Source organism: Bos indicus x Bos taurus, chromosome 5 (assembly GCF_003369695.1).
Source record: "Bos indicus x Bos taurus breed Angus x Brahman F1 hybrid chromosome 5, Bos_hybrid_MaternalHap_v2.0, whole genome shotgun sequence".
Taxonomy (NCBI): Eukaryota; Metazoa; Chordata; class Mammalia; order Artiodactyla; family Bovidae; genus Bos; species Bos indicus x Bos taurus.
The window spans coordinates 99,210,515-99,233,631 of NC_040080.1; the positions used below are offsets into that span (position 1 = coordinate 99,210,515).

The window sequence follows — 23,117 nt, forward strand, 5'->3', positions numbered from 1 at the left end:
ACCAGATTTTAAAAAGGAAGCAAAGAATTTTTCCTTGACATTTTAAGATTGCTCATGAAACAGTTAATAAAAATAATAGCACATAACAAAATGACATCATCAAATTACTGAAGTAATGTAAGCACATTATGATATAAGTAGTTAATATTATGGGCACTAATGATGAGAAAAAAAGAGACATGTTCCTACATCAGGTTACCCAGATAGTCTTTTGAGATAATAAGAGACAAAAGGGTCATAGAGGATTAGCAGAATTTTGAAAGGAGAAGAGAGTTTTCTGTGCAAGAGGAAGGAAAGGCAGAAGAAAATGAGCGAGAAACAAGAATAGAAGATGGCTAAAGTGAAAGATGCAGGCTCCAAAATAGTGGAAGCTAAGGCCTGAGCTGGAGATGAACCCTGGATCAGTGGGATCCTTCTCCACTGCCAGGACAGAGGACATGGGACCCTACTCACCTTCCTCCGTTTTTCATGTTATGATTTCACTGGGAGTGAGCTGATGGAGATGCCAACAAAGTTTGTTAGTGATTATTTAAACTAACTATTGAATAAGTTAAAAGAGGCAATAATAAAAAAAAATGAATATATTAGCTTCAATAAACAAAACTATAAAATGCTTCATTTTATTTGCATAAATTACCCTCAAGCTACTTTGTAAGAAAGGAAAAGCCTCTTGATTTCAACTTCCTGTTTGTTTAAATATTATCTCAAAAGTTTGTTTAAACTCCTCATACCTTAAACAAGAGATACCTAGCTTCTGTGACTTTCTCACTAAATCTGATGTTTGTAATAATGTGTCCTTTCTTTGCCTGATCCCCTATGTTTTTAGGCAACTTATCATCTTGGCAATCCCTTTCTTTCTAATTTAAAGTATATACTGGAAGAAGAGAGAGAGTTTATTAGAGCTTCTAAACATTTAGAGGATGTTAAAAAGCTATTTTTCTCTTACTCTTTCATTCATGATCATTTCTATCCTTGTTATTATGCAAATAAACATCGTAATTTTAGCAAAGAAAGCCACCCTTGAATGAGAAGGGAGAGAAATAAAAATTTACCAAGGATTACAATGGAAAGGATTTAAGAGAAAAATGTTGCTTTTTTCCCTCAGTCAGTTCAGTTGCTCAGTCGTGTCCGATTTTGAATTTTTTCAGTTTACACTGCGCCTCCCTTTGAGCGGTACGTACTGCTTGAGAGTAGTTGTATTCTTATAAATAGCATAAAAATAAATAATTATTCTATAAAATAATGGAAAGTTAAACATTATAATCCAACATTCTATGTATTTCCTTTGAATTAAAGTTTAGTTGCATTCTTGCTCAGTTGTGTCTGACTCTTTGCAATCCCATGGGCTGAAGCCCACCAGGCTCCTCTGTCCATGGGATTCTCCAGGCAAGAATAATAGAATGGGTTGCCATTTCCTCCTTCAGGGAATCTTCCCAACCCAGTGATTGAACCCATGTCTCCTGTGTCTTCTGTGCTGGCAGGTGGATTCTTTACCATTGGGTCACCTGGGAAATAAATCTAGTAAAAAACTTTTGTTTTAATTTAAAATGAACAAACATTGTCAAGGATTGAATAATAGCAAATATTTGTTATTTTTTTGGATTTAATATGTGTTTTTTTTTAATTGATTGAAAGAGTCTTTAAACTCTATAGTGCTTTAATTTGCAAAAAGCAAAGCACTTGTTTAGTCATTACTATGGGGCTTCTCTGGTGGCTAAGCTGGTAAAGAATCCACCCGCAATGCGGGAGTCCTGAGTTCAATCCCTGGGTTGGGAAGATCCCCTGGAGAAGGGGGTCCTGTGGCTACCCACTCCAGTATTCTGGCCTGAAGAACTCTATGGACCGTATAGTCCATGGGGTCCGCAAAGAGTCAGACACAATTGAGCGACTTTCACACACATACTAAGCACTGTTTCTAACATCTTATATTCGTTTATTCATTGACTTATTTAATTCTTACAGTTATTCTAATGAAGTAGACACTCTAGATAACACCTTAATACAGATGAGGGCACACAGACACAGTGAGGTTATGCTACTTGCTCATTGTCACACAGCAAATGATAGCCAGAGCTTGAGATCTAAGCTCAGGAGCAGTCTGGCTCAAGTCTGTGCGTTTATAACTGCCTGTAAATACGATAATAACAATAAAATTCCTTAAAACAACCCCTGGTACAGTATGAGCCCTACATTAGTGGCTTTGGGGAAAGTTGAACATACTATTAAGTTGGGTTTCAACATTTTTTCTTTCAATTTTATTGAACTATAATTAATATACAGCACTATATATCTTCACCGGGGATACCCTGGTGACTCAGCCAGTAAAGAATCTGCCTGCAATGGAGGACACCTTGGTTCGATCCCTGGGTTGGGAGGATCCCCTGGAGAAGGAAATAGCAACCCATTTCACTATTCTTGCCTGAGAAATCTGTGGACAGAGGAACCTGGTGGGCTGCAGTCCACAGGGTCGCCGAGAGTCAACTGAGCGACTAACACTTTCACTTTCATACAACTTCAAGGAGTACAGCAGAATAACTTGGCATCCATGTATTATGAAGTGATTACCATAGCATGTTTAATTAATATCTATCATCTCATACAGATATTAAAAAAAGAAGAACAAATGTTTTCTTTGTGATGAGAACTTTTAGGATTTAGTCTCTTAGCAATGTTCAGGCATGCCATACAGCAGTGTTCACTATAGTCGTCATTTTTTTTTTTTTTTGTACATTACATTCCCAGTACTTACTGGTCTTAAAACTGGAAGTATGGACCTTTTGACTACTTTCTTTGACGAAGGTGGTGAAAATGCTTTTACTCCTCCTTCCACCCTATTTCTATTGCCAGTCACTTTTTCATCATCTCTCCCCTACTACCAGGCTATATCACTTTTTCTTTAGTTACAAAGAAGTAGGTAGTTCTGATTTTTTGAGCCTGTGCTTCAGTTTTAGGTTAAATGGCACTCAGGGCATTTTATGATGCTCAAGCTACAGTGTCCCTCCTAATTCAGGTTCTCTCAGCCCGTTATCTAAATAATGATAGTCCATTTCTGCTTGTCTTTCTTCTTTTCATCAGCTGATCTCCTGAACAATATATGTGGTTTACCTTTGACTCTTTCTCTGGTTTATCTGGGCCTTGTCATTAGTCAATGTAATTAGTCCACTTCTTTCCATATCAACATTTGCCATAAAATTTTATAAACTATGCTTTCTTAAATACCTATCCCTGTGTATAGAACTAATGTTAGCCATTCTCAGCAGTACTATATATACATGAGTAACTTTTTTCACACATGTATCTGTTTTATATGAAACTCTAATTTATACAGGTCTTGGAAAAGAATCTACCTACAATGCAAGAAACCTGGGTTCAATTCCTGGGTCGGGAAGCTTCCCTGGAATGGCAGCCCACTCCAGTCTTGCCTGAAGAATCCCATGGACAGAAGAGCCCAGAGGGCTATAGTCCATGGGGTCACAAAGAGTCAGACACAACTGAGCAACTAACACTTCACTTTATGTCATGATGATCAAAATTTGTAGTTTATTTATTTTTCAGTGGAGATTCTTTTTGCTGGACTAGACCTTTTCTACAAACAATGCTATTTGAAAGTTGCTTTGCAAGAAAGCAGTCTATATACATGATTGATACTTTTAGTCCTCACAACAAGCCCCTGTAGGTATTATTATTATTTCTGCTTTACTGAAGAAAAAACTGGGGACAAATGTCACACCACCTCCAAAATATAGCAGCAGTTATTACTATAGCATACTCACCAGTAGAGACATTGTCTAGTTATTATCTAGTAAAAGAAATAATATTTTATTACCCAAAATGGCAGGTAATACATCAGCAGGTTGACTCTTCATAATAGGTTTCATAATAGGTTGAATATTTTATTCAACATAAAATAACACAGATTTTTCAGACCAGGTTTAATGCATTTAATAATTAAGTGCATTATATCAGCCTTTCAGAATTTCCTTCCATGGATGGCAATTAAGGACGTCCTGCGTTTACAATTAAGCATCCACCATTTTGACTGTTTTTAAATGATGCAAGTCCTCTCTTCTCTCCTCTAGCTCTGGCTTTTACTGATTTTTCTGGACATTTTGCTTATTAATATCAATTTCCTAAGACTTTAACCTTCATGTTTTTTTTTTAACTTTCTATAATAGTTACTGAAATTACCTAGGATTTTATTTTAATCAAACAATTCACCAGTGAGGATTAGTTAAAAAGGTTATTAACTTATTATTTGTAATAAGGTTTAATTAATCAAATAATGTGAACTACATGAGAATGTCCATGGGTTATTAAACTAGCTATTACCTTCTAAAAATAGTCATATTTTTGAGATGGAAAGTTCCCACTGTTCTATTCCTCTTGTTCCTTTCTTGCCCCTTTGCATTTTCACATCTGCCTAAAAACAAATCACAATTGAAAATAGAAGTTTCTTAGATCTTGATAAAATTATCCTAAATTCTTTATGATATGCCAACAAGTTGATATAATGCAGTGTGGTTCTGTATACACACAGATCATTGGAAGATAATTGAGGTAGTCCAAAAGTAGGTGTAGCAGTATCTATAGTATAACAATAATGGATTACCAATAATTTCTTATATTAAGAGAACTTAGAAACACACATTTTAAAATTACAAAAAATTAACATATTTGACTACATAAAAGCATTATGTGCAAAATGAGCAGAAACAGAAGAAAAATATAATGTATCCATAAATCATTTATTAAAATACATTAAACATTAAGAAAAATGAGAAGTTTTGTGACCAAGCAATCCTTTTCCTCCAAAAAATAAAGCTAATGGTAACAAAATAAAAGGAAATTTCTTTAACCTCTTAAGAGACAAGAAAGTGCAAAGTAAAGCAATAAGCTACAACATAATGTGTTGATTTGCAAACTTTTGGAAAATGACTATATCAAATTCTGCGAGGCTGCGAGATAATGTTGCTCTCCGGCAGTGTTGGTGATGGTATAAATTACTGCCACCATTTTGTAGTGGGTTCCATGACAACAGCCAATGAAGACGGACTTAGAGGTTGAAAAGCTGACTGGAGAATGGATGTCGTTGGCACTAGATTCTTTCCAGGTCACTCTAGTAATTTCAATATTTTGGAGCATTTATTGTTTAAAAATTAAATAGCTATATCTCTCTATGTATAATCTGCTTTTTATCAAATTTCTCTCCCCTTCTCTCCTGAAGTTCAGGTTCTCATGTGCTTTTCAAGTAATCAGATCAGTTTAACTTCTTTCCAATTTCTTCTAATTTTGCAGATTTCTCTGCTAGTCCCATAAATGGAATGAAATTACACACTTGCTGGACATACATATTTTATGTGTGGAAGGTTCTGGAATTAAGATGTTGCTTCTGTTCACTATCTACAGACACTGATTCTCATCAACAACAAAATTAGCAAAATCAGCCCTGGGGCATTTGCTCCTTTGGTGAAATTGGAACGACTTTATCTTTCCAAGAATCAACTGAAGGAATTGCCAGAGAAAATGCCCAAAACTCTTCAGGAGCTGCGTGTCCATGAGAACGAGATCACCAAAGTGCGAAAGTCTGTGTTCAATGGATTGAACCAGATGATCGTCGTAGGTACATATATTCTTATAGCTCTAAAACCAGGATTCAAGGTTCACCTTAAGAGATTACAAGTAAGCTTTAGCTACAGGAAGGTAAATTAGCTAGAATTTACAGCTCTTAAAGCATGTAGAGATAACAGTAGCTGGACCAGGAGAAATGGGTATTGAATCTGTGCCTTACAAAATTTTAATTCTTGGACTTGAGCATCTGAAAATGTAGGAAGAAGTCTCTAGGGCTGATGCTACACTACCTACTGCACCCAAGATGCAGGATAGAATTAAGCTGTGCTTAATTAGAGATATTTGGAGAATACCTTTACATTGTGGGAATTAATTCTAGTCTGAACATCTATAAATCATTTGCTTTAAATAATGTGTTGTAATGTTTTTCTCTGTATGTGGTAAAATATGTCATATTATAATTGGCTTACCAAATGCTAGATTCATATTATTTAACAGTATTTTAATATATCTTAGTAATTGCCCCATAACAAGTGTGATTTATAAACACTCACTTTTGTTGATTTGTTGACAAACAGGTTTATGGACCTTAAATAATTTTGTTGTTATTGTTTTTCATATTATTACTTTTTCCTAAATCACTTTTGTTGTTGTTACTGTTTTTGGTTGTTTTAATAAGGGAAACTTTTACCACATTTTGCCATCCCTATGAGACACAAGCTTTTTAATTTCTCTTCTGTATTTTCACTCAAGTTGTTATTGATCCAAATTTTTTCTTGTTGAGCAGACACTACTCTGGCTTGCAGTTTCCTCAGGTTGTCCTCTAAAAGTTTTGCACTTATTGCATTTGTAGAACTTGGCACCAACCCGCTGAAGAGCTCAGGCATTGAAAATGGAGCCTTTCAGGGAATGAAGAAGCTCTCCTACATCCGCATTGCTGACACAAATATAACTACCATCCCTCAAGGTGATGAAAATTCTTTTTTTTAATATATATTTTGTTCATTTGATATTCTTTTAAAAATTAATTTATTTATTTTAATTGGAAGCTAATTACTTTACAATATTGTAGTGGTTTTTGGCACACGTTGACTTGAATCAGCCACGGGTCTTCAAAGCAATTTGAATATCTAAATCCAAAGGCCTTGACACTAAAAAAAAAGTCTTTGAAAATTTGAATGGTGACTCAAGTGGCCAACATTATTTCTAGTAAATTCTCTATCCATTGAAGTATTTCAGTGAAACTAGCTGGCCACTGGGCCATCCAGGCTGACTGTAGAGATGGCTAGACTCTTTCAGCTATAAAGATACTTACATCTAATATAAGATGCAAATTAACAGACAATGATTTTATATTATAGAATTGTGATATCATAAAGAAAAAATTATGGTTATTTAAAAAATAGACTGCTTTTGTAGTACTTTGTTTTAAAAAATGATACCATGGAAGAACATCTGAAATTGAGCCAATTTTTACTGAGTCTCTAATCCCTTAGTGAATTCCATTGCATTTGAGGACATTCTAGTCACTACCATCTGAATAACAGGATCCACAGTGGTCACACTCTAAGAGTGGGGGTTATATGTTGTAAAGAGTGTGGATTTTGGAGTCTGCTTGAGTTCAGACTGTCACTAATTGGCTGTATGATCTTGGACAAGTTATTTAACATCTATGACACATTTGTAAAATCTGTAAAGTGGTAATAATATTAGTATCCACTTCACTGGATTGTTTTAAAATTAAATAAATAGAAAAATATCTGGCCGGTAAATAAGTAGTGGGTTACTGTTACCTTCTATTACTCATTAAAAGTTTTTTAAACACTCATGTAGCTCAGGCAAAGTATAAGCATGGAGAAAGGGCAGTGAATAGGATATAGGCCTGCCTTCAAGAAGCTTATTGCCTAGAGCAGAGCCAGGCAAGTAAACAGCCATCATCACAGTCACAGGGATAAGCTCACCATTCTAAGGTTTAGTCAGGAGAGGCTTTTAAGCCAACAAATCAGCAAAAATAAGTTTCTCTAATTTTCACAGTTTTCTGGTCCCAGGTATTTATTTCAGTCACACAAAGCCTCCTCCGTATTCTCAAATTTTCTCCTCAATCTGGCCTTTCCTCAGTTTAGATGTCTTGTTCTTGAATTGATACAAAATATAGGTACTTGCCCACAGAAAACAATTATCCTTTATTGTGCTTCTACTGAAATTTCAGGTCTAGAGAGTACTTAGTCCATAGGATGGTTCTTACTACCCCTTGCCCTCTCTATTGTATTTTTGCGACAAAGTGTTTTTGATACCCATTGATAGCAACTACTGGCATAGATGATAGATAGATAGATGATAGATCAATAGACAGATGATAGACTGATAGATAGATGAAGGGAGATTGATTTATAGTTCACAAAGTACTTTCATTTTGAGTCTCTGACTTGTTACACGGTAATAGGTAATTTTTACATCACCAGTGTACGGATTTTATATTTGTAAATATATTTTAATTTACATTTCAGTCCAGTTCAGTTCAGTCACTCAGTCGTGTCTGACTCTTTGTGACCCCATGAATTGCAGCACGCCAGGCCTCCCTGTCCATCACCAACTCCTGGAGTTCACTCAGACTCATGTCCATCGAGTCAGTGATGCCATCCAGCCATTTCATCCTCTGTCGTCCCCTTCTCCTCCTGCCCCTAATCCCTCCCAGCGTCAGAGTCTTTCCAATGAGTTAACTCTTTGCGTGAGGTGGCCAAAGTACTGGAGTTTCAGCTTTAGCATCATTCCCTCCAAAAAAATCGCAGGGCTGATCTCCTTCAGAATGGACTGGGTGGATCTCCTTGCAGTCCAAGGGACTCTCAAGAGTCTTCTCCAACACCACAGTTCAAAGCATCAATTCTTCGGCACTCAGCCTTCTTCACAGTCCAACTCTCACATCCATACATGACCACAGGAAAAACCATAGCCTTGACTAGACGGACCTTTGTTGGCAAAGTAATGTCTCTGATTTTCAATATGCTATCTAGGTTGGTCATAACTTTCCTTCCAAAGAGTAAGCGTCTTTTAATTTCATGGCTGCAATCACCATCTGCAGTGATTTTGGAGCCCAAAAAATTAAAGTCTGACAATGTTTCCACTGTTTCCCCATCTATTTCCCATGAAGTGATGGGACTGGATGCCACGATCTTTGTTTTCTGAATGTTGAGCTTTAAGCCAGCTTTTTCACTCTCCACTTTCACTTTCATCAAGAGGCTTTTTAGTTCCTCTTCACTTTCTGCCATAAGGGTGGTGTCATCTGCATATCTGAGGTTATTGATATTTCTCCCGGCAATCTTGATTCCAGCTTGTGCTTCTTCCAGTCCAGCGTTTCTCATGATGAACTCTGCATAGAAGTTAAATAAGCAGGGTGACAATATACAGCCTTGACGTACTCCTTCCCCTACTTGGAACCAGTCTGTTGTTCTATGTCCAGTTCTAACTGTTGCTTCCTGACCTGCATACAGATTTCTTAAGAGGCAGGTCAGGCGGTCTGGTATTTCCATCTCTTTCAGAATTTTCCACAGTTTATTGTGATCCACACAGTCAAAGGCGTGGGCATAGTCAATAAAGCAGAAATAGATGTTTTTCTGGAACTCTCTTGCTTTTTTGATGATCCAGCGGATGTTGGCAATTTGATCTCTGGTTCCTCTGCCTTTTCTATACATTTAAAATAGTACATTTTATTTTATATATATATATATATATATATATATATATATATATATATATATATTCTCTAAAGCCTTAGAGCTGTAGGAGGTAAAGTAAAGTAGCTTGAATTTAAAGTCCAGGTATTTTTTATTACTTCATGCTACCAGATGACTTGCATTAAAGCACATTCTTTGATTTTGCTGTCCTTCTAATTACATCTCCTAAATATAGCTCAATAACACATTTCATCAGTTAGTGATCAGTTTTCCTTGATTTCTTATATCTGTTTATTACTATGCGAGGGCTCTTTTCTCATCTTTTCTACTTGCTTTTATTTATTAAACTCTTAATAGTATTAAAATCATAATAACTCAGTTTTATTAAGCACTTATGCCAAATGCTTTTCATGAATTCTGTTATATTATGCAAAATGCTTTTCTTGGCTTCTGTTATATGAATCTCAAAATGACCCTTTTAAGTAGTATTATCACACCTGTCTTATAATTGAGGAAAATAAATCTGAAAGACATAAAGTAAATTGTGACCAAAGCCTCCAAGCTAGCCAGTGGCACGGCTGGCTTGTGCTGGGCTGATGCCGTAACTCATGTGTTTGACCGTTTCATTCTGCTGTCATCTTAAGTCCTTCTTCCTGTGCATATCTATACCTGTGTCATGTAAGAGTCTAGCTTTCCTAGACTGGTACCCTTACACCTGAACGTAGCCTCTTTCCAGGAGTCTTAATTAGCACATGTTATCTCCGTTCACTGAGTGACATCAAAAGGCAGTGGAGTGGAGTATAGATTTATGTTCACACTGTGAAGTCAGACCTTCCTGGGTGAGAGGACTGGCTCAGTCTTTTAGTTATCCTGTGACTTCAGGCTTATTATTCCACACTTCTAAAACCTCAGTTTTGCTACCTATAAAATGGTGGTATTAGTGACGCCTCTCTTGTAGGATATTTGTGAGGGTTAATAGATATAAATAAGACTTGTACATACACAGTATCTGGCCCAAAGTAAGCTCTCAATATATTTTATCTTAAAAATGGAAAAGGAAAAGAAAAAGCAGTAACAGGTGTAGAATCTTTGGCTAAATGCTACTGTGGCAGAGGCTAATGATGTTTTCTATAAATTTGGATCTCTGATGAGATGGCTGGATGGCATCACTGACTCGATGGATGTGAGTCTCAGTGAACTCCGGGAGTTGGTGATGGACAGGGAGGCCTGGCGTGCTGCGATTCATGGGGTCACAAAGAGTCGGACACGACTGAGCGACTGATCTGATCTGATCTGACCCTCCTATTGCAAACTTCTCTTTCACAGTGAAACTTACCATAACTTTCCTTTTGGGAAACTGATGTCCCAAAGGGAAGACACTTAGAAATGAGGTAAGAATGAGGGATGTGATGATGATTGTTGTTCCAGAGACACTACATTTTTAAAAACACCTTTTCATAGTGGCAGGGAAGAAAGGATGTACATTCACTGCCTTGCTCTGTACTCACTTGCTTTATTTATGAGAGTATTTTAAAAATCCACATTTATATATTCTGAGACTAAAGTGATTGAAATCCCTTAGTCCTTATTGACTTTGATTTCCTGACATTTATTTGCAAAAATCATGCCATTGTTATTTCATTTTCTTCAGTGAAGAGCATGTTATTCTCTTTGGCCATCTGGGAGCATACCACAGTCCCCACTTAGTAGCTAGATAAGCTACAAAATGGGTAACTGTGAATCTCTGTTTCTTCATCAGTGAAACAGAATTAATGAAAAATAAATTAATATATTGAAAAAACTTACATGAGCTAGGTTAGGAAAATGCTATTCTCAGTGTTCAGCACATAACAGACAGTAAAGCAGAAGTTCCTTTCTTTGGTATCTCCCACATAAAACATACTACTGTTGAGAAATTAATAGTCATTTTCAAATAAAATATGGAATAAACTTTTACATTAAATGGAATGTTTTGACTGAGTTCAGTGGGATGTAATGAAAATTTCAAGCCGAACATAACCTGTGATTTTCCAATTTTATTCATTATAGACAAAGAACCAACCCTATCTGCTAAGCAGATGTTAGTTCTCCATGTAACCAATTTGCTATTTTCTTTGTAGTTGTTGCTGTTCTTGTAAATGGAACAATATGTAGTTTTTAAAAAACTGTAAAAAAACATAATAGATCCTCAGATGGCAAGAGGAAATGAAAATATACTATTTAAACTTTTATACTTAACATTACTACATTTTCAGAGGTCATAGCCATTCACAAGGTACTATCCAGAGGTCTAGCTGATACGCTGGATTTCCCCAGGTGCCCTACCTATGACAGATCACTTGATTATAGGACTCGGTATTCCTCTTGTATAAAGAAACAGTCTTAATTTAAAAGGATCAAGTAAGCTCTTTCTACACATCATGTTACAGAAACATTTGATGTTTTTATGGAAAAATTGATTAAAACTAAAGCCAGCACAGTATATAAGTGTTAGTTATTAATGAATCTCAGTAAGGAAATACATGATTAAGGTTGTTTATAGGTTGAACTTATCCATAATTACTAATTTATACTTCAAATGCCAAAAGCTTCATTTTAGAGTCATTATCCTTTGTCAATGGCAGTGTGAGCCCATTAACAAAGGTGTGAGAAACTAATGAGATTCAAAGAAGAGAAGTCTTCACTTCTACAACTGTACTGACAATGTCTAGGACAAAAATCTACTTCATGATGATCTACTACATAGCAAACACAGTTTGTTAAAAGCAGTTTAGGAGAAAAGTAGAAATGGCTTGTACTACTTCCGAAAACATGTATTATTGTAAAAGGGATGAAGGAAAAAGATGAAAAGCAAAACTGATGAATAAGATGCAAAGCAAATCCTTTGAAACTGAGTGTCATTTGGAAAATTGATGACATGTGTCTGCATTAAGTCTTCATACATTCTCTAATTATATTTCTCTGCTAATTTAACTTCCTGTATTTCCATATTTCAGGTCTTCCTCCTTCCCTTACTGAATTACATCTCGATGGCAACAAAATCACCAAAGTTGATGCAGCTAGCCTGAAAGGACTGAATAATTTGGCTAAGTAATAATGTTATTTCATAATATTCTATCAGTGAAATGGATCGGTATATTAGTGCCTGTACGCTCAGAATTAGAAACATGATGATTGATTTTTGCCTGTACCACAATTTTTGTTTTTGTTACTAATAACCACAAACTTTTGCTGAATTATTTAAAATAAAAAAAAACTCACGAAATAGAGTACTTATCATAAGTCCACTAATATCTGCCTTATATTTTATGAATACCATACTGTTTTTAGATTAAGATATATCATATGTACCAAGTATTTGATTACATCCATATTCTCATGCAATATGTTCTAACTTGATTGTATCAAACAGAAGTCTAAGTAATTATAACATAGTATTCAGAATTTGAAAATGTATTAAAATGAAAGCTACCAGGACATGAAAATATTGGGCATCTTACAGCATGTATTAGAATACATATCATGTGATTGTCTAACTCCTGTTCTCTGAAGAGTTTAAAATGTCTATCTGGACTTTACATATACTCTCAAAATTTTTTTTATGACCCTTCTAAACTTTTTTTCCTTATAGATGATCATTAATGCCCACTCTGCTTTCTAACCTAATTTCAATTTTTTTTTATATTTGTAATCTGGCGAAGCAGTAAAAAGAGAGTGTTGGCAGACCCTTTCAGCTGTCTTCACGAACAGTCTGCTCCTGATTCACATGTACTGCTGATGTCCTTGCTGAGAAGCATAGTGTCATGCCAAATTGGCTCACTCCTTTTTTTGCACATAAATTTCATCATGGATAAATAAATACAAAGCATATCATTTATCTTTGAGAAATACATAAAAGCAGATGCATATATAGTGCAGTTTTCCCCTGTTTCTGTGCGTATCCCCCGGTGACCCAGGGGAGCGTGAGGGATGAAGGTGATATATGCATGTGACTGTAGCTGCAATATATAACCCTGGTGCCTCAAATGATAAGAAACCCGTTATCTAAAGCAATTTTAATTAGTCTCGAATGGAGAAAATAATATTCAAAATAGTGTCACCTACCTTTGTATGTTGACTAAGCCTCTCTAGCTAGAGAGGAATATAGGAAGATAAATTGCATTTCTCACTGTGTAGAAGTGTCTTTGAAAGAAAGTGAAGTTGCTCAGTCATGTCTGACTCTTTGCGACCCCATGGGCTGTAGCCTACCAGGCTCCTCAGTCCATGGGATTTTCCAGGCAAGAATACTGGAGTGGGTTGCCATTTCCTTCTCCAGGGGATCTTCGCGACCCCTCTCCAGGGATTGAACCCCGGTTTCCCGCATTGTAGGCAGACGCTTTACCATCTGAGCTACCAGGGAAGCCTTAGGACAGCTATTATTATTGGATTATTATCAGTAGTATTAGGAGGAGTATAAGTAGTAGGGATTGGCAATAGTATAAAATTCTAAATGTGGTAAATCATTCATAATATTGTGCCATTTTAGAAAAGTAAGTTTATTTTGTGCTGAAAGTGGTATAGAGACTTTAAGATTCCACACTTTAAAATTAACATCACATACTTTTTATCAAACAGAAGCATAAAGAGCTAATAAACTTTGAGAAGGTCAGTAGAAATGAAGATTTTTGTTTAAAAAGATTTTGAATTCCAGTCATTAAATAAGAGAAAATTGCCTCACTGGCCAAGCAAACTTTCTTAATTCTTAAATTGATTAAATACATTTCTCATTGGAATCCAGTTCAGAAAAATCTGTCTCATAAAGCATCAAATCCTTATGTTGTTTGCTCCTCCCTGATTCTGGAACATGAGAGGTACATTGGTGCTAAAAATCAAAACTGTGAAAAGGAGAAAAAAGCAGCCACTCATCTCAGAACATTGTTGCAGGGCAAATATTCCAATTAGTTATTAGGAACAAGTAAAGAGAAAATCCTGTATGTCCCTCTGCAAGAATATAAAGTGATTTTTCAGGCAAACTTCCTTTTTCTTATTAAGCATATATACCATATTCTCTCCTAACAGGTGGAATTTTCTTTGATGGAAAGAATCATGGTTTTTGAGTCATGTCTCCTCTGCTCTCACAAGCCTAGAACAAAAGTCTTTAACATAATAGGTTCTAAAAAACATTTGATGAGCGACTATAAATTGATCATTGAAAATGTAGTTTCCTTCAATTAAATTGTTAGGAATATTATATTCTAAGACATGTATTAGTCCAAATTGGATATGGGACTTGGAGTGCTATAAGAACTAGGAGTCAAGGTTCTGAAATAGAAAAGGAAAGACGAGAAACAGATGAAAGTTTAAGACTGAGGGAAAGACAAAATATTATGAGACAAGGTGCCAGGCTGATAATCAACAAGTAAGGCAAGCCACCTGTGTTATCAATAGCCTAAAATCAGCACACTTTAATCTCAGTTATTTCAAATACCAAGTCACGATGAAAATTGGAAGACTTTGGTTACCTAAAGTGAAAGTCGCTCAGTTGTGTCCGACTCTTTGTGGATCCCATGGACTATACAGTCCATGGTATTCTCCAGGCCAGAATAGTGGAATGGATAGCAGTTCCCTTCTCCAGGGGATCTTCCCAACCCAGGGATAGAACCCCAGGTCTCCTGCATTGCAGGCAGATTCTTTACCAGCTTAGCCACCAGGGAAGCCCTACGCCAACATCTAAATCCCAAAAGGGCTCAAAAATCTCAACTCACTGAAGGCAAGCAGGAATCATTCTTCAAAAAGGGCCAAGTCTTTTTCACTAAATTTGCAGGATTTCAAGATATTCTTCTGCTTTCTCTCCCTTTGAGCTTTCTGGTTCTCTTCCACTACTTTATTGCCTCATCACTCTCTGCCCTTTTCGACTGACAGCACCCTGGTTCTGCCAGATACTAATTCTGAGAATGTTGGGTACAATGGTTCTGTCTTCAAGTCAGCTTCTTCTGAGTTTTGAATCTGATTTACTGTGAGGGAGGGCTTCCGTGGTGGCTCAGTGGTAAAGAATCTGCCTGCAATGCAGGAGCCACAGATTCAAACCCTGGGTCTTGAAGATCCCCTGGAGAAGGGCATGACAACCCACTCCAGTATTTTCGCCTGGAGAGTCCCATAGACAGAAAAGCCTGGCGGGCTCCAGTCTATAGGGTCACAGAGAGTCGAATATGACTGAAGTGACCTAGCACGCACTGTGAGGGAACATCAAAGCTGCAGACTCTCACTTGTTAAACATTTAATTAAAAAAATACAACCCAGAACCTTGAGTGGCATTGTATGAGAAGTGGAAGAAGGGGCAAGATCAGGGTCAGAGATCAGGGCTCTAAGGGTCATAGCTCAGAGGTCAGTGTCAGAAGCCAGGAATATTGACACCAGGCATAATCTGACAGTAACAGATTGTCATTGATAGACTGTTTTAAACACATTTTCTGTTAAGCTTTCTGGCAGGTAGATTTATTGACATTACAAACTTTCACTTTTTATTTACAACAAATAAATTTATACAATAAAAATACAATTGCTTGATTTACAAAGTGACCAAGATAGTAATAGGGACACTTTCATTTTGCCTCAGTTGAGTTAACTGCATTCATTATACAATCAACTCTTCATTACATCAAGCTCTGGGTTAGTACCAGATATACAAGACAGTCACTTTTCTCAAAGCAAGACACACAAGTGCACAGCCCCTTGAGTGTTACAAGAGGGTGACAACAGGGTGCTATAGGAGCATTCACTAGAAGCAGACTGTATCTGAGATGAAACCTTAAGAACAAATGGGCTCTATCCAAGCTCAAATAGTTTGGGAAAAATCACATTAGGCAGAGGTAACAGTAAGTACAAAAACAAAACAAAAAAATGCCTTTCCTATTGTAAGAAGGCATCCATGTGCAGTGGATCCATTCATTTCTGTTTTCTGTTGCAGGTTGGGACTGGGTTTCAACAGCATCTCTGCGGTTGACAATGGCTCTTTGGCCAACACTCCTCATTTGAGGGAACTTCATTTGAACAACAACAAGCTTGTCAAAGTGCCCGGTGGGCTGGCCGATCATAAGTACATCCAGGTAACATAAAGCCACTACCTATTGTGAGGAATATCTAGGGAGCAAAGCATCCCTACTGGGATGCCTGGAGGCAGGAAGTTCTGCTTAGAAATGTTTTTGCAGAGAAATATTTTTGATGTTTCTATATGAATTTTCATTCTGGTTCTGTGAGATATATAGGTTTAAATTAGTATTAATTTTTTAAAAATTAGGACTACTACCTTGAACTTACTATAATACTTGCTTCCAGAATGTCATTTATTTTTTATGAAACAGGGTAGTTTCAAGATACAGATCAGTGTAACAAATCTATAGTGGTTAGATATCATCTGTAATCTATAGATATGAAATAAAACAGTAGTTTTAACTTTGAGTTTCAACAAACATCTTGTAGGTCAAAAGACAATGTTTACCTAGCAGTGTGACCGAGTCAACTTCATATAAATTATCAGTTATCATGTATTCTTAAAGATAAGAAGATATGGTTCAGTGGTTCACTATGCTAATAGAGCTTTACAGTTCATAAACCTATAAATGTAAGTCATGCCTATTACTTTAAGTAGTCATAGTGATTTCATATATAACAATATAAGATTTCCATTGTGATCTTGAGGAAATTAAACAAACGTGTTATTTAAATTGTGTATTTTTAAAAGATTGTATATACGAAAAGCTCAACATATAGTGTGTCTTACTGTGGTCACAGAGAAAATACCATCAAACATGCCGTTTTGAAATCTTTGTTGAATATCAGCAAATTTCATGGACATTTACACAGGGCCCCACATTCAGAAGGACCTTACTCTTAGTTTCCCATTTCCAGTTGGCATCCATGTACTCATATTACCTGCATTTCTAGAGGCTCTTAGAGGTTTCACCCACTCTACTTTTTTTTTTTCTATATCCATATAGTCCAAATATTTTTAGTAAAATTATGTAATTATCCAACTATCACCACAATCTAGTTTTAGAATATTTTCATTACCTCCAAAATAGGCCTCTTATATATTTATTTCTAGTTGTTCTCAATCTCGTCCCCAGGCACAGGGAATCATTAATCTGTTTTCTGTCTTCTCTATACATTTCTTTTCTAAATGTAATCATACAAGGTGTGGCTTTTGGCTTCTTTCACTTATCAGAGTAATTTTAGGTCATCCACATCACAGCATGTGTCAGTAATTCATTCATTTTTATTGATGACTTGTGCATCATTATATGGATATACCACATTTTATTTTGCTAGTACTATACCTTTTGATAACTAACTTCTGATTATGTTTAGAAATTAGAAATGAAGTTCCTCTAACCTTGTTCTTAGTTTTCAAAATTTTGGCTGTTCTTGTTTCTTTGCATTCCATTCAAATTTTAGGGCCGGCTTGTTCATTTCTTCTCAAATAGATTGCCAGGGCTTCAATAGGAATTGTGTTGAATCTATAGATCATTCAGGAAAGAATTGTCCTTGTAATAACTTCAAGTCTTCAAATGCACAAACATGGAATATCTCTATTTTGTCTTTATTTTCTCACAGCAATATTTTGGCATTTTTAGTATGCAAGTTTTACAATTTATTAAGTTCATTTCTAAATTTTGTGTTATTTTTGGTGCTGTTACGGATGGTTTCCTTTAACTTTATTTTTGAGTTTTTTTGTTAGTTTATAGAAATTCAATAGATTTTTGTACATCTACCTTCTGTCCTAGTTCTAGGGTCCTGTGCTAAAATTATTTTTAATTGTAGTACTTTTAATACATTCCTTTGGATATTCTACATTCAGGATCTTGTAATTTGTAAATAAAGAGAATTTTAGTTATTCTTTCTTATCTGAATTTTTAAAATTTCTTTTCTTGCTTCATTGCATTGGCTGGAATCTATGGTACAATGTTGGTAGAAGTGATGGAATTAGACATCTTTGAACACTGGGGTATGTGTGACCTCCAATTAAAAAAAAAAAAAGAAATTAGATATCTTTGTTTGATCCCTATTTTACAAGGGCAATCAACCTTTTGTCATTAGGCATGATGTTAACTATAGGTCTTTTGTACATGTTCTTTATCAAGTTAAAAATGTTTCCTTTGATTTTTAATTTACTGAAAATTTTTGTCATAAATGTGTGTTTTTTCCCAATATTTTCTCTTTCTGTTGAGATCATGTGATTTTTGCTTTTATTCCTTTAATATGCTATATTAACTTAATTGATTTCCAGTTAAATAAATTTTACATCCTTGAGAAAAATCATGTTTGGTTTTGACCATGGTGAACAGTCCTTTTTTAAATATGTTGTGATATATAATTTCCTAATATTTTGTTAATTTTTTGTCTATATTCATATGTGATATTATGACTATAGCTTTCTTTATTGTGATGATTTTTGTCTGGCTGTAAGAAAATATTGACCTCATATAACGACTTGGAAATTTAATTTCCTTTTTACACAGACTAAGACTTGCTTTATGTCTTGATATTTCCTTCTCTTATTTTAACTATTAGCCATAGACTCTCACCAAGCACCTCTCCTTTCTTTTTAATGATTGTTAAACAATGGAGACTGTCAAATGACAACAAGAAATTTTCAAAGTTTGAGAATCACATACACACACACACACACACCTTACAGATATTGTTTTGATATTAATATCCCTTGTTTCTGTTTTTGTAAAACATCTATGGTTCTCTTCATAAACCTTTTTCTTAATCAAGACTCTTAATCAGCATATGAATACAAATATTCTGGTGGGTGGAACAATATTTCAAGTCAGTTATTTTAAGGAAGGACCTCATAGATTTTATAGCTTGCTTTAGAAATTATTACTTTACCATTATATTTTTGCCTTGGTTTTATGATCAATCACTTCTGATCTTCAGAATTCACATATAAATAATGGGAGTAAAAACTCATTTTCAAACTTCTTTTTAAGTCTGATATTTAGTTTTGCTTAAAAAAAAATCTATGAACAAATTGCCATTGTCTTAAACATAACCATAAAATATATTTCAGAAAAAAACTTCTAATGAACTATCATATTATATTCATTGAATAGTACTTATAACTTAGAATACATCTTTGTTAAAAATTTCTAGGTCTGCTTATTCCAAATACAGTGACATTCAAGTATTTCGTAGAGTTTGTGATTTTTAATTCTGATTCTAATACTCTATACCCTCTCATACTTTACTATATTACTTCCTTATTTTAGGCTAATTCTTTAAATAGTCTATAATTTTGTCTTTGCCCTGAAAACATAATATTCCATGTGGATACAATTTATGAAATAACCATGAAATCATTCATTTATTCATTCAACACATATTTATTGAACATCCACTCTGTTCTAGCAGACACCAGAGATATAGTCACAAACAAAGCAGAACAGGTTTCCTGCCTCATAGAGCTTTTATTTTAGAGGAGCAAAACAGAGAAAAAGCAAATATAGTGATCATTGCTATGAATAAAAATAAATATAATTGGAACAGCAAACAGCAGAATGGGATAGTCAAGAAAGACTTCTTTGGTAAGGATAAATGAATTACATGAGTCAGTAAGCCTGGCAGACACCTTGGAGTTTATGGCAAAAGAAGGATGTGGTGTGTGTCAACCTGAGGAGGGACAGTGCTCTAGTTGAAGAGAAGCGAGTAGGTCAGGGAGGTTGGACTAAACAGTGAAGGGAGGTGAGCTCAGAGTAGAAGGATGGCCAGCCATTGTGAGAACTTTAGATTTTACTCTGCATGAGACGGGAAGCTGCTGGGGTACTGAGTCAGGATGATATAACTTGCTTACTTTTTAAAAGAATTGTTGGAAGGAAGGAAAGTAGGAAGGTAGAAAAGAGAAAGAAAGAACAGACTTCAAGAAGGCAAATGAGGAAACAGGAAGATCAGAGCAGCTTCAATAATTTAGAAGGAGATAATAGTGGCTTTGGATAAGGTTGTAGGAGTAGATATGGGGAGAAGAACTGGATTACACGTTTTTGTTTTTTTTTAAGGTTACACTAGCAGGATTTGTTGATGGTAAGGCAGAGAGTATAAGACAGGGAGAGTCAAAGATAATGGCAATGTTTTTAGCCTGACTCATCTGGAAAGACTGAAATGCCATATACTGAGATAAGGAAGACTAAGGAAGGGAAAAACAAGATTAAAAAGGGAGAGAGAAACCAAACATTTGGTTTGATAAGTATTAAGATATTTAAACTGAAGGATGAGCATGCTAAAAAAGAATTAAGTGTTCACCTGTACGGTCTCCATATATTTAGAGAAAAATAACCATGTGCCATTATTTGGGGTTGCAGGTTGTCTACCTTCACAACAACAATATCTCTGCAATCGGCTCTAACGACTTCTGCCCACCCGGATACAACACCAAAAAGGCTTCTTATTCAGGAGTGAGCCTTTTCAGCAACCCAGTCCAGTACTGGGAGATCCAGCCATCCACCTTCCGATGTGTCTATGTGCGTGCTGCCGTTCAGCTTGGAAACTACAAGTAGCTCCCAAGAAAACCCTCATTTTTATAACCTGGCAAAATCCCATTAATGTCATTGCTCAGAAAAACAAAAAAACAAAAAAAAAGAAAACTAGATACTGGAAATCTATCTGCAATGTGGATGTTTTTCCCACATGACTTATTATGCATAAAGCCAAATATGCAGTTTAAGTAATTGCCTACAATAAAAAAATATTTTGCCTGCCATTTTCAGAATCCTTTTTTGAAGCTTATTATTGATGTTAACTGAGCTATTGCAGATATTCTTGTTTCACTAAATGTAAAATTTGGAGTAAACAATTTTAGTAGAGCATTTAATTTCCGGAAAGAATCAAATAAAAATGGTATCAATCTTCTGTAACTCACGGCGGGGGATTAGCTCCATTGACATAGTCTAGCAATGTATTCATCCATATTATTATTGATAAAGCCTCATTTGAGTGTGTGAATTCAATCCAGGCTATGTAAAATTTTTGCTAATGTCATTGTTTTGAAAAAAATAAATTCACAAGTACATTTAAACTTACTATTGTATAAAGGCGTAATTTTAAATCTTCCCTAAACTCAATCTTCTGAAGGGAGTAGACATTGCTTTCTTGATAAAAACAGCACATCTTTTCAAGTTCTCAGGTTTGTATTCTACCCCTGTCCTTTGATGTTTGTGTATTATAACTTACTTAATCTATATTCAGTGTTAAGCTGCTGCTGCTGCTAAGGCACAAAACTGACTTTTTCTTATTGGTCTAAAAAAAGAATATTTTCAGTTACTGGATACTAAATTCGTTTTAAAACTTTGTGTATAATCAATCTGCTCACATAAACATTTCTGTCCTTACTAGACGTATTAGAAATATTTCTTGCATTTAGCTAAACCTTCGGTTTTATAAATTCTTTTGTGTCGAATTTAAAAATAGCTATCAAAGCAGATCATTCAACAAGCCTGGGGAATGGGCTGCTTTACCAAGAGTAAATATTTATCAAAAAGTACGCGTGTGATATCAACGTCTAATAAGCAAACACGTGAGAACAGTCTATGTCTTCTATAACCTTGTATGTTTTCTGATTGTAAATACTGCAACCCAAACTGGTTTAAACTATGAAGGGAAATACAAAACAGTCTTGCTAGTAGGTGAGCCTTTATCAGAGTTTCTCATCAATTCTTTCAGCTTTGCCTTCCTGCATTACGTTTTCAGGCTGGCCTCTCTTATGGCTGCACAATATGAACTTCCTCCATCATTGACTCCCAGACATATTAACACATGTAACATGTGTTACATTAACATATAACACAAGAGCATATTAACACAAAATTCCAGGAAAAGTCATGAGATTGTCCCTCACTATTACATACAGACTTCACAACCCTGTAGAGTAAATACTATTGTTATCCCCATTTTGTAGAAAAGTCAACTAAAATTAGGAGAAATTTAGTAACTTTCCCATAGTCAAATACCTGGGAAATACCTGGCAACAGAGCTTTCTCTTTTAATCTTTGTACAAATCAGGGTCTGGTAGAAAACAGAATTCACCCCAGAGAATTTAAATGAAAGCAATTTGATGACGGGGTTGCTCTAGAGTGTGCTCAGAGTTAGCCACAGGAAACAAGGGATGGTGAGGCACCTAGGAATGGACAATGGAGGAAAGGCATTCCCACCCATGTGGCTGATGGACAGGAGAAGAACTGAATTTCCGGAGCTAAGTGAGAGGATGCATCCAGGGAGGCATGCTCCTGGTGGGATGCAGTACCCACCAGAGGTGAAGAACTGAAGTAGGGTAACTACCTTCCCTTCCCACTTCAGGTCCTCCCACTGGTCAAACCTCAAGGGAAGACAGTCCTTAAAGAAAACCAGAGATTAAGCCACCTCCTGGGCTGAGTGGGGAGGAGAGGGGAATGGATGTCTTCAGGACATTCAGAGAATAGCCCAAACACTGTAATCGTATCTGTAGGATCATTGAACACGTTCCACCAGCTAAGCATGAGCTTCCCTGGTGGCCTTAGAGGTAAAGAATTCGCCTGCCAGTGCAGGAACATAAGAGACACAGGTTTGATCTCTGGGTCAGGAAGACCCGCTGGAGGCGGGCACAGCAAACTACTCCAATGTTCCTGCCTAGAGAATTGCATGGACAGAGGAGCTGGTGGGCTACAGTTCGTAGGTTGTAAAGAGTGGGACACGACTGAAGCAACTTAGTACACACTCATCTAAGCATTACATTTGCATTGTAGGTCATCCCAGGCAGTTTTTCTGACCCCGATTATTTTAGACTTTTCTGCATTGAGCAGAAGTATTAATGCAGAGATGCATTAGCAGAGGTGCTAATAAATACAAAAATATTTGACAAAACTT

At 35.8% G+C, this 23,117-nt stretch overlaps 1 protein-coding gene across 2 annotated transcripts in view; it reads left to right on the top strand.

Annotated features, from left to right (window-relative positions):
- Nucleotides 1–21,298, top strand: part of DCN (decorin) — a 38,933-nt gene extending 17,635 nt beyond the window's left edge. For both annotated transcript variants that reach the window (XM_027543178.1, XM_027543176.1), the window contains exons 4-8: nt 5,407–5,620; nt 6,422–6,535; nt 12,236–12,329; nt 16,186–16,324; nt 20,582–21,298. In XM_027543178.1, coding sequence (XP_027398979.1) covers nt 5,407–5,620; nt 6,422–6,535; nt 12,236–12,329; nt 16,186–16,324; nt 20,582–20,776 — 756 coding nt within the window. In that variant the 3' untranslated portion in view covers nt 20,777–21,298. The remainder of the gene's footprint in view (nt 1–5,406; nt 5,621–6,421; nt 6,536–12,235; nt 12,330–16,185; nt 16,325–20,581) is intronic.
- The last annotated feature ends 1,819 nt before the right edge of the window (nt 21,299–23,117 follow it).